Source organism: Etheostoma cragini, chromosome 3, assembly GCF_013103735.1.
Source record: "Etheostoma cragini isolate CJK2018 chromosome 3, CSU_Ecrag_1.0, whole genome shotgun sequence".
Lineage (NCBI taxonomy): Eukaryota > Metazoa > Chordata > Actinopteri > Perciformes > Percidae > Etheostoma > Etheostoma cragini.
In genome coordinates, this window is record NC_048409.1 from 4343951 (window position 1) to 4356987 (window position 13037).

At 41.8% G+C, this 13037-nt stretch overlaps 1 protein-coding gene across 9 annotated transcripts in view; it reads left to right on the forward strand.

Annotated features, from left to right (window-relative positions):
* Positions 1 to 13037, forward strand: part of aplp2 (amyloid beta (A4) precursor-like protein 2) — an 88213-nt gene that overhangs the window by 29769 nt on the left and 45407 nt on the right. For all 9 annotated transcript variants that reach the window (XM_034866512.1, XM_034866507.1, XM_034866470.1 and 6 more), the window contains exons 2-3: positions 7851 to 8024; positions 10736 to 10865. In XM_034866512.1, coding sequence (XP_034722403.1) covers positions 7851 to 8024; positions 10736 to 10865 — 304 coding nt within the window. The remainder of the gene's footprint in view (positions 1 to 7850; positions 8025 to 10735; positions 10866 to 13037) is intronic.

Here is a 13037-nt window from a genome sequence, read left to right on the forward strand (position 1 = left end):
GTGTGTGTGTGTCTTGTGTCTCTGTGTGTGTTGCTAAATAAAAAGTCTGTGGGTGTGTGTTTGTTTGTGTGTCCATGCACTGTCTTGCCTTAGCTTGTTTTATGTTGAAACTTGGCTCGTAGCACAGAGCAGGCTAATAAAACATGTTTGTGTGCTGGAGGCAGACTGGGAAAGCAGCAACAGACTGGTGTGTGTTTGCAGAGAAGATTGCAAACGTGCTAAATGATCCTCAGCCTACACAGCTTTTGACAAGCGTCTGTGGTGGCAGGCCTGTCTCTCCTCGCCGCCTCGCGTCCTCTTTTATTGCATTACAGTCTGCGTTCATTTAAGAAAAATATGTCAAGCCAGGACATAAACCAATCAGCGCGCGTTCCCTGTTTCCGTCGTCAATTTAACCTATTTGTCATCGCTTTAACGCTCTCTTGTTTTCTCTTCTCTCAGTGCCTCGCCCTTTTCCCAACTTCCACTCCCTCTCCCTCTTTTGTCTCTCCCGGTGAGTTGCTAAACCTCCACTTAGCAGCAAGTATTCACACTTAAACATGATATAACATCTCACAGTGAGTCAGTAATGAGACCTGGATGCTTGATGACTTGGGCTTGTTGGGTGTGGCAGCATATTTTTGCAGTAAATTTGTTTCTGTGCTGAATTCAAGACCAAAACTAGAGCTTTTCCAGCCTGTAACAGTCAATGGTAAATGTATCTGTTTAAGCTTTAGAAATTTAACACAATACAGCTCTACATGATAGTGATTTAGACATGGTAGAAGGGGAAAGACAATAGATGAAAATACACCTTGTGCTTACCCTGTCTCTGAAAACTATTAGTCTCAAAAGATATATTTGTGTGTATTTTTACACTTTAACTTTCTGTAACCTTTCTCTTCCTGTAACCTGTTGAAATGTTCATGACTCATCTTTTTGATCCCAGTTAATTAAATGTGATTACAGATCTTGATCCAGCCAACCCTTCCTGTCATCTACACCTTCAGGCTTGGTATGCGCAAGAGCCCTACCAATATATTGGCGGACTGATATTATAGGCCGATGTTAGGTATTTCCCAATCAGTATCGGCATTAATAATGGCTGATTTAAAAAAAAATAATCATTCAACAGAATCCATTGTAATGATTAATAATAAATGATTCCGATAAATGTATATTTGAACAATAAAAACGGACGGTCAACCATGTTATGAGCGTTGACTTTGCATATGTTGTCCACCAGAGGGCGCTCTACAACGTCCCTGTTGGCAACACAGATTTTTTTTAATCTGATGGTTTTTTCAAGTTCCATATCTTAAGTTTGTACTTTTTTTTTTTACATTTTATTAATCAGAACTTTGACATATTCTCTGTTTTGTTGTGACAATAAAACAAATTATTATCATATTATTTAGTGAGAACTCATAAATAACTACAAATAACTAATGTTAGGGAAATCTGTTCATGTTTTGTTATAAGGTACACATAAGGTAGCCAGGTGCCTCTGGGTGTTGTTTTGCACCCAGATCATAAATATCACCAGAACTACTTCAACTAACTAAACTTGAACACAAGTGATCCTCAAGGGCTACCATCAAAGTACATTTTTCAGTCTTTTTCTCTCCACTTTTGAACTTTAAGATTAAAGTCCCCTCTGTTTCATGTGAAAACAAATTACTGTCAAGAGTTATTTCAGGCAAACATAAAGAAGGAGTTCAGTTACATTGAGTCACATTGAAAGACCAAATCTCTGACCCACAAAAGTAACCTCTATTTCTTCACTTTTTTGTTCTTCTTATTCCATTTCACCAGCCTTTGCTGGCCGACAGAACAAGCCGCTCTGTGGATGATGTAAAAAAAAAAGCCCTCTACCCTCTAGCTGTGTGCTCAACTGGCTTTGAAATAAATGTCCTAGTCACGACACTCAGTCACAACGACCCAGTAAAAACTTTCAAGATGAGCCCAAAACTCCTAACTTGTCTCTGGGACAAAGTTGACTCTATCTCCTATAGTAGCTTGTATGTTTTTTTAGAGATATTGCAGTCAGCAGATGTGAATGTTGGGTCTGTTTCCCCGAGGCCAGTCATCCTTCTGGTTCAGGTATCGCTGGTGATGAGACAGGGACCACAGACAAGACAAATCTCTTCCTCAGCCCTGCTGTTTTCCCCTCAAGCCCTCTGTGTCTGTGTGTGTCCCTCATCTTGATCTCTGCTGATCTCTTTGTGCAAGTGGGACCCAGAGCATCTCTTTTCTAAACAGGCATGTGACTACAGAAGGTCCTATTTTAAGCTTATTTTCAGGTTCCTACTTGCATTTTGGAATTTCTACTAGAACATGTTTACATGCTTTAGTTCCAAAAAACACTGTCCGTTTGAATATATAGTACCTGTATTCACCCTTGCTTCTTTTAAGCACCTGTCTCTTTATGCCCTCATACCAAAAAAGCCCAGTCTTCTCTGATTGGTCAGCATTTCCGGGTCTTCTGTGTCTGCACTTCAGAGTCTCTGCACCGTCATTGCATTTGGGGAATGACTGTATCGGCACTGTAGCGCCACTTTTGTACATATATAGAGTATAGTTGTGACATCACAAAGCTACGGAAGTCCTGACGCCTTGTTTAAAGGCACACTTTGTGAATACGGCCTGTGTGCGTTTCTCTCTTGATTGAGCATTTTGATACTTTCACAGTATTTATATAGCACTGGAAATCTCCATTTTTACTATATGGGTCCTTTAAGGCACTGGCTTAATAAACCACCTCCACTCTGCCTCACCTGCAATTGTTGAACTTGAAGAATTGAACAATAATACTTTACCTCTGTAGTGGAGTCAAAGGGGCATACAGAAGTCCCTGACACTTGTTTTTTCACAGCCGCAGAGTCTAGTTGTGGTCAGGCTGTCACTACCTACCATTGTGTTCCTTCCTAACATGTTTCTCTGCGTCCCTCATTTCCTCCCCACCTCTCTGCTTCTCATACAACCCGAGCCAATCTCACAAAGGAATGAGAGGGAGGAGAGCAAACAAGGCAGTGGTGATGCAGACAGAGGGAGGAGTGCAGCACAAAGACATGGAGATGGAGGAAGGAGGGGAAATGAGGTTGAATGCGAGCCTGCTTTGCCTCAAATCAACATAGTCCAGTGTGTGTTTTGCTTGAATCTATGGAGAACATGTGCCTCTGTGGCTGTACGCATGGTTTTTGTGTGTTTTATGATAGCGTGTTATGTGTTTGCATGGGCTTTGTGCGGCTGAATATATGCATGTGGCTGGAGCTCTCCTCAGTGTATGTGTGTGTGTTTGTGTGTGTGTGTCTGTGCGTGCAGACTCTGCTCTGGCCGGCTCTGCGGCTCATCACACGCTACAGCCAACTGCTGATTACACAGCACTTGTTTTGTCCTCGCTCTACTCTGTTCTGCGCTTATTATCAGCCCAGAAGCCTGCGCAGAATCAGGCGGAGAGCTTTGTCTAACACACATTTACTCAAGTCTTCCTCTTCAGCTGTTTTTTTTTCTCCGTGGCTCTGCGCTGGTCAGACATTTGAGTCCTCGCTCATTCCCTTGATCTCTCTGTTTACTTAGCATGATGACATTATGACAATCAAGAGGGCATCAGTTCCGTTCTACATCCTGTCTGGATGCTCCCTAGTGTGTGTTTTGGGGATACTTTGGCATGCAGAACTACACGGCCTCACTGGTTCATTAAAGTTCCTCGTGCTGTGACTCCCCTAGCATCAGGCGAGTGTTAGCAGCCGTGACTTATTGTCTCAATGAGGATCTGATGAGTGACTGCACCATGTCAGGTGAAATCTAATGACACAGTAGTTTTGGACAGTTGGTGTCCATTTTCCACAGACAGTGGATGTGTATTAAGGGAGAGGCGGACTGGGTGTTCCTGCTTGCCGAAGGAATGGCAGGGTTCAGTAAATAATGACAGGAAGGACACCACGGGGGACAGATAGTAGATTTCCTTTCATGAATGCTATACAGTCTATGATTCAGGGATGGGTTGTAAACAAGGATGGGAAACTCTGGTTTGAAATCACATCATCTTTGTCCCCGCAGTGTCTCAGAACCAGTGTTAAACCGAAAGGAAAATAGGCAAGTGAAAAGTATATTTACTGTAGTAAACTGAAACAAAGAAAAACTTAAAGAAAAACAAAAACGGCCACAACAGTTTTGTTAAATAATCCAAATGATTTGATACATTTTGGGACCCTGAATTGGAAGCAGAAAAACCCACCAGCCCATCTAACATTATTGAAAGAGGTGGAAAAGGATAAATGTAAGGGGAGATGGCAACCTTTTATACACCATTTTGAGAAGACAACACGTGTGACTGATGGGTACCCTGTAGAATCCCTTTTTTTGGGGGTGTAGCATCCTGTTGCTGTTTTTCTTTTTTTTTGGATTGTGATTTGGTTAAAGCCCCTTTGTTACAAAAAAAGCACAACATTATAGAATGTGAAGATGTGTTACTGTGTGAAAAAATAATAAAAAGATGTAACAACACAAAAATAAAAAAACTATTCCAGCAAAACAAAAAACTATACTGAACTGAAACTATATTACCAAACTAAAAAACAGGAAAGAAATCATTTCAGTTTTAGTTGTTTAGCTTAGCTTAGTTGTTTAGCACACGGCGTGAAGTGCGTGGCGCAGCTGCGTTTGCTAGTTTGATGGCAGAAGAAAGGGTCCGCGCGGGGTTGTACTTATTTCATAAAGGGGTAAGGGGGGAAAATCGATACGGCATAGTATCGCGATATTTCCCGTGGCAATACTGTATCGATACACAGACGCCTAGTATCGATCTTTTATTATTTAAATTACACGTGAGAATTTAACTGTTTGGTAGTAGAATAATCAAATAAATTGCCTATTCAGTCCACCAGATGGCGCTGTTTGTTTTCTGGTAAGGTCAGCGGGGTGACTGTCAGCATGCAGGAAGATTTAAGTTAAAATAAACATGGCAGCATCAGAGAAAGAAATCAGAAATGCACCGTCTGTGTTTAAATCAAGTGTTTGAAACTTTTTCGGATTTTTTAACAAGGAAGGGACAACTGAGATGGATAGGATACATGGGATTTGCAAGGAGTGTCGTGTGCAAATAAAATACTCAGGGAATACCACCAACATGAGGGGCTCATCTCACACGCTACCATCCAGAGTTAGCGTTAGCTGAGAACGGTAAAGCTAATGCTAAACCACCTCCGCCGAAAAACCAACCAACACTGGACACACTTGGCTTGAGTTATTTTCTTCGCTCGCTCTGAATTTGGAGGTAGCTTTGTCAAGCTATTGCCTACTTCATGTGCAAAGACCTGCGTCCATACAACTTTGGGGGAAATGAGGGATTATGTCACTTGCTAAAAATACTGGAACCAAGGTACGTTACTCCGTGGCGCCGCTTTTTCACGGATACAGCCGTACTCGAGCTCTAGTCTACAGAGAAGTTAAGCATAAAGTTCAGGAACTTTTAAGGTTCTATGTGACTATTACAGCTCATTATATCACAGAAGACTGGCAACTGCTGTCTCACGTTCTCCAAATTAGAGCAGTACACTAAAGTCACACCGGGGAGAACATTGCTCCCCTTCTGCCAAATGCTGCGCGAGAATGGGGTACACAAACCTGGTGGTTGTCACCGACAACGCTTCTAATATTTGGGCACATAGTGTTTTGCAAACACAAAATGTTTTTGAACTAACAGTAGCAAACCGTAGCAAATTATGTTTACTTAAAGAGTACATGTTGCATTTTGTTTAATTTTAACATTTAATTTTAATGTAAGGCTACGTGTTTTATTTTAAATTTAACAGTTATTGCCTTTCTAATTCCCTAGGGGGTTAAGGGCTGAAGTTGTATTGTAAAAATCTACCTGTAGTAGCACAGCAGTGCATACCTGTTGGTATTACAGTCTAGTCCCCCTTAATTAAATGCCATCAGTTCAGTTTGCCAGGTGTATACGACATTTATAACATATTCATGAAAGTGTTGGTTTGTTAGTCAGCTTAACAGTCACATTTTACAGCAACAAAATTCATGTGAGATGAACAAACAGATGTTGACAACGTTTTCCTTTGGGGACAAAATAATGAAGTTGTAAAAAAGCTGATAAATTGCAATATGTCGCAGAATATCGCAATATGTTTAAAATCGCAATAATATCGTATCATGACCCAAGTATCGTGATATCGTATCGTGGTGCCTCTGGTGATTCCCACCCCTAATTTCATAGGTGTGTTTTGAGCGTAACATGCAATCAGCCAATCAGAGTGTCATCTTCCATTCCCTTTAAAAGCCAGGCGTGTTTGTACATTGCTATTATGATGGCGGATTAGCCCCGTATTATTTTTATTTCTAATTTTTTGCATGTTTGTGTGCTGCTGTGCTTCCCTGTGTGTGTGGGTGTGTGTGTGTGTGTGTGTAACAAGCATAGTGTGCATGCTGTGCATGACCCTAGGTTCATTTCACTAATGCGCTGCGTTATGAACTTTAGACCAGCTTTTTGTTGGTCAATGGCCCAATTGCTTACTGCTCTCTCAAGATAACAACACACCTGAACACACCTCCTTGTAAGACCAGCACGCCCATGGGTGCAAAGATGGGTGAAGGTGCATTTGGTGTTTAAACGACGTGGGCGCATGACTGGAAATTATCAACTGTGTTGGTCTTAAAATGGCAAAGACACTTTGCGTCACGCCGGGTGCAAGATTGGGCCCTCAGAGTGCAAAGATTAAACATTAAACTTATTTATTCTCTAACCATGTATTTTGTGCGTATATGTATAGCTAAATACTTCAACTTTAAGCAGCAAACACACTCAGAAAAAAATGAAATGAAATCCAAAAGTCGAAATCAAATCAAACAAAATTCCAAACCTGCTCAGCATGCATATTTGCATTACATCAAATTATTGTTTACATGTGTCTGTACAGCACACATACTGTATAGTGGATGGTGATCCATCAGTGTTTATCTTTAAGAGGAAATGATCCATCCTTTGTGGAAAGCCTTTGGTCCCAGGAGGCCTGGATGAGCCATGGCGGAAAACAGGATTGTTCTTCCCCTTCTGCTCTCTGTGTGCAGCCTCTCAGTCACTCAATGGGCGCTAGAGCAAAAAACCAAACCTTGTGCACAAATCCAATCCATCCCCTACTTGTTTAACCGTCAACCTAGCCAAACATTCCCAAGGTGCTTTTAATTTGTCTCCTGTCTGAGCCCCACTGCTCTCTCAGGACTGCAGAGTTGAGTCGCAGGAGCAGCCAAGCGTTGACAGCCAGTTCTGATGTTGCTCCATCACATCTAGCAGAGTTACCCATTGCAGTACATGAGCTGAAACTTACTGTACGTGTTCAGACTCCTGTGTCAGGCTTAGGGGTGCAAGTGTGGTCACGAGACAATATTATATTGGTTCTTTGGACAACGATAGAATAATTACTGATATCACAAAGTCTGTGAGATACAATTTTAATTCATATTCAGGGGCCTGCGACCGATACGAGACAATCCATTTAACCCAGTGCCATTTATAGCAACTCAGATATGTTTACCAATCTTTACCAAGCAATGCCAGACACCTTAATTGAAAACAAAGTCATCTTTTTATTAAAAGGATAGATATAATTGAGGGAATAGAAAATTATGATGCATGTTACGGATGATATGTATTGATATTTTCACTTTGCATCGGTAATACTGGATGGTGGATCATGTAACACCCATAGTCAGGCTTATGACAGGTTTATGGGAAAAGCAAGTGGGGTCAGTTAAGTTAAGTCAGCCACAATGCTGTTCTGCTTTTACGGGCTCTTTAATGATTGAATGCATTAACCCCCATTTCTCTCCCCCTCTCTTACTTGCTCTTGTTACAGGCACTAGCAGCCAATGCAGGCACAGGGTTTGCCGTGGCCGAGCCACAGGTGGCAATGTTCTGCGGAAAGCTCAACATGCACGTCAACATTCAGACCGGCCGCTGGGAACCCGACCCATCCGGAACCAAGAGCTGCGTAGGAACCAAAGAGGGTGTGCTGCAGTACTGCCAGGAGGTGAGTCACTGTGACGCGGACACATCTCATCAGTCTCAGGCTGGACCTTAATTCCTTAAATTGCATCCTTCACTTGCTTCCCTTCCTCGCTTCTTAGTCCGTCCCACAGAGGGAGCAAGGGTGAGATGCAAGATTATCATAGGAGGAGAGAGGAAATGAAGAAAGTGTGTTTTAGAGGGGTGAGACGTCCTTTGGTCTGAGGCATCACATGAGAGTTAGCAACTCCTTTAGCTGCACGGCTCCCAGAAATGCTGTACTTGATATCCTCGCATATAGCTCCTCTATGATCCCGCCTCGATGCTAGCTCCTCCTCGGGGCAGGAATAAGAGCTTTGAGATGGCCTTCAAGAAGGAGGGCCAGTCCAACTCCCGGTTCAGCCGAGGACCGAGGATTGAGGAGATATCAAATAAAAGAAATAAGATCCAGCCTGAGAGAAGTGGCGGAATGGAAGTCACTTAAAAAAAGGACAGGGACAAAGTGGGTTGCCATCATAGGTAGAACCAATTAAAATTACTTTAAGGAGAGCTAAAGGTTAGACGTGCTCGCCCATGTACAGAGCTGCCATTATCATAATAATCTTTTTTCATAGATGAAAAATGACTCAAACCAATGAATTGATTATCAAAACAGTAGGCAATTAATCTTTGCAGCTCTGGATTAATTAGAGATAAAATGTGTTAATTGGTGCCGGTAGGCAGATTTAGTTACAGTTAGACATAGCCAGGCTAGCTGTTATCCTCTAGGTTTCATTTTTTTCTGCTAACAAGCTAACTGGTGGTAGCCTCAGTATTAAAAGACAGATTATATTGAGGTGGAAACAGTCAGTTTTCATTTCACCGTGATTTGCCATTGGAGTCAGTTGGAGTTGTTCCTGAAGTTAGACCTTATTTGCAGTGTAGTGGGTGTAATTTCAATTAGCAGACCCTGCGGCTGTCATTTATCTAGCTGCTAGCTGTCTCTACAATTAAGGACATTTTTTTCTGTGACATGGATATTGTCACTCTTTTTTTCTTGTTCCTACGTCTGTATCTTCTAACCCAGGAGACTGCTGGTATTACTGTCATGGTTTATCATGCAGCTGTCCAAGACAAAAAGCACGGCTGTACATTTTTCGAGCAGCTTTCCTCGCAAGCTTCACTTTCCTTTATTGATGACATTTTGATGGCATTTGGGAGAAAATCGCATGCTCTTTCATGGTTGAGCAGATGGCATCTAGGGAGAATAAAGCATGGATTAAAGGATCCCATTGAAGCTCCACTTACCGCACCTTCTCTCTCACACACCAACACACACACCCACACACACACACACAAACATACAAACAAAATATCGCTCTCATTTCTAAGTATACTGCCAGGTTTAATGCCACGCCAGAGGAGGACAGACTTTGTTTATTATGTGAGCTGGATGAAACTGAGAACAAGGTTCATTTATTTGTTTTATCGCCCTTATGAGGACATAAGGGATGTACTTTTGACCAAAATTATCTCTGTTTATGATGATTTATTTTGGCCGGATGATTATGAAAAATATACGTATGCTTCAAAGAGGAAGTTTGGGCCTAGAAATTAAACTAGCCAACAATATAAGGTCCTACAAGTCTACCTGAGATGATTAGACCATTAAACACACAACTTTTTGGATCCTTTACACTTTATAAAATGGGAAGATTTTTCTGCATTAAGTATTTTTACTTTGAATACTTTGATTTTAGTTTTTTTACCATTCCTTTATTGTGTTACATATCTTTTTTTGTGCATGTTATAGGTTTACAAAAGGAAAATACCCAATGTCCACCCCAAAGGGACTTCACCATCTACAGAAAGCACTGTTTACAAACTGCTCAGAACAGATCTGTTGTAGTCCAGCGTTTACTTCCGTGACAAACGTGCGCCACTTTGAAACACACGTTATAATGCTCGCCTAGCTGCTAGCGTGGCACGCCAACTCTGCTTGACTGCTCTGACTGGCTAGTAGTCCTAACCTAGGTACTGCGCATGTGGACTCTCAACAAAGATGGGATAGAAGTGAGATGCTAAAAAAAAAAACGTCTGTAGCTAAAACAGAGAGCTCAACACACAGGGTGAAAAGAGGAGCTGCAGAAATGTGCAGCACAACAAAAATATAGTGTTTTCTTAAAATGAAACCATGTAAACTTAATCAGGCACAACCTCAAAATAAAATTATAAACCTAAAAATGAGCATACAAGCACTTTAAAGGGATATTTCGCTGCTGGAAAGAATGATACAAATATACAAAAACGACTTATGAAACGGGCTAAATTTAGTGCACACACATTAAAGGCTCCGTAAGGTTCAGCTAACGCAATGGTAGCATTAGCACTTGGAGGGATGTAAACACAAATTATAAACACAGCTGTGAATTTGCATTGAATGTAGAATTTAACACTTAACAGTCACAATCTCCATCAGCAGTTAGCATTAATTGGATAAATTTAGCTTAGCTTAGTTTAACTTCAAGATGGCTGACACTCGACTCACATCGGCTACTGACAATCCCACCCACAATGGGCGGGTTGAAAACATGCAGAACTAGCTGTCTGTAGTCCATTTCCTCTGGGCAAAAACGCCTCCAATGACACTAAATGACGATTTTTGTGTACAGAGTGTTTTTACAGTGTGGTATTAGTACTTTTACTTAAGTAAACGATCAGAATAGTTCATACACTCTTTGCTTCTTCATCCAACAGATGTATCCCGAGCTCCAAATCACAAACGTGGTGGAAGCCAACCAGCCAATCCGTATCGAGAACTGGTGCAAGAAGGAGAAGAAGGTGTGCAAAGGGCATGCCCACATCGTGGTGCCTTACAAATGCTTAGGTAAGCTGGTACACTAATAAGTAGTTCAATCATATCCTCATCATATCAGGTGCTCTCCATTGTGCCCTTCTCTTTTTATATTGGTCCTTTATTCAACGTGGAGAAAGAAGAGATTATGATACATCTTAGCTGTAGGCAGAGGTGGCACTCCGCAATATTGAGAGTCTGATTCAGTTGACTAATCTTGGCCTTGAGCTGCAGATTGAGCAGGGCCAGGCTGGATGGGAGCTAATGTCTCTCAGAATGGATGGATGAAAGGGGCGAAGCTATTATTGCTGGGGAGGCTTGCTGAGCAATAAAGCACAATCTTATTTTCCCCCCTCAGACAGTGGGCCATAAACTCACACAGACACACAGGGTCAGGGAGAGGGAGGACTGTGAGGATGCCTGCTTTATTACTCCCCATCTCTCCAATCGCCTGTGCTGTCCTACACACCTCTCGGCCTCCTTTGTCTCCTGCTGTATCACTGTAATCAGTAGTGGCAACATGGCTGTATTCTGGTTTATTAAATGTCAGATGGAGCCTCAGACTTTGCAGGCCACAGGTCTCCATGCTCCCTAACTTACAGAAACAAAGCACACTCGTGCTGCCTCTGAGGATTGAAATAACCGAGAAATACAGTTCTGAAACAAGACTCCTCTCTGTACTTGTCCAGCTATGCCAGGGAGAAAAAAATCCATCTTCCTCTATGCTGCAAATACTTCCCAGCCCCCTTCCACTGCCCATAAGCCTCTTGCTGATTGAGTTGTGTCGCTTCCCAGGAGGAAAAAGGCATTAGTAGTTGCACTGGACTGTGAAATGGGCTACCATTCAAGAGCATTTTTGGCAAACTCAGAAAGGAGGCTTTTGGAAAATTCATCGGACAGCAAACACCCCAACTGGAGTGTCTGCTCTGTGGCTGAGACAGGAATACAGATGAGAGAGGTTCCCATGCAGAATTCTTCTCCAGAATCCCCCGCAGTTTGCTCTCATCTTCCATCCTGAAGCCGTTTTCCTCAGATTGACAACCCCCGCCCTCCTGTCTTCTCTGTGACCGACTGTTGCATCCATCAACAACCCGAGACCTCTCATTACGAGTCAGCAACAGCCCCATTTAATTAAAACAATCCCATGACCTCTCTTATTTAATCAATCTCTTCTGGGTTGATTAAATAGGTTTTTGCTTGGTCTTACACATTTTCTGTCATCACAGTTAAAGGTCTGCACACTCAAGCCTCATCACATTGCAAACGGCTTTTCTGCTGCTCTGCCAGGTGGCAAAGGGGAAGTCAGAACAGAGAGAACAGAGGAACCAGAAGGAAAAGGAGAGATAAACATAAGGTGTTGGCAAGAAAGAGGCTATAGAGAGGGTTTCGGCCTAATTATGTAATGGAGCATGTTATGGGCTTAATTGGAGGTTTCTGATCATATGCTACGAGCCGTGGCATGCCTCTGCCGTCTCACCTCTCCAGCCCAGTGTGAGTCAGGTAAAAGACACTGTAACAAGGATTCAGAAAATAGGTGGACCCAAATACAGAGACAGCAAGGCAGTGGTGAGCTTGAGGATTTAATTCCAATCAAAAGATATGCAAACAAAAGGAGTCCTGAATACAGCAGTCAAAAGGAGTCCTAAACGTAGTGGAAGTCAAAAAAACCGGAATCACAAGAAACAGGAACACCAAGATAAAAAGGTAGACTATAAACACACAAAATACAGAACAGTGGTCTGACACTAGACAAAGACAACACAGAGACTAAATACAACAGGTTACGAGATAAAAAAGAGGCAGATGACACAAGGGTACAAGAACATGTGAAACACCTCAAGTAGGCAGGAAGTAAAACAAGACATGACGAGGAAGAAGAACAGACTACAAAATAAAACAAGAACCTAAAACATATACAAAACCATAACATACACTCAGAGTTTTTTTGTTAGTTGAACGAAAAAATGTAACTGTAATTGAAAAAAAATGAGTGGTGCCTTTTAATATTCAATCCAATGTTCAATTTGTTACATAAAATTTGTTTTAAACCAATAGCTTGACCACTGAAAGTAAAGGAACTGCAAAACTGATTACACTTTTATATATCTGTTTATTCCATAGACCGTCAATATAAATGGACAGAGCATGAGTGACGTCACCCATTGGTTTGTGGAGATCAGAAATGAGTCGTCGAGTTTGCGTTTA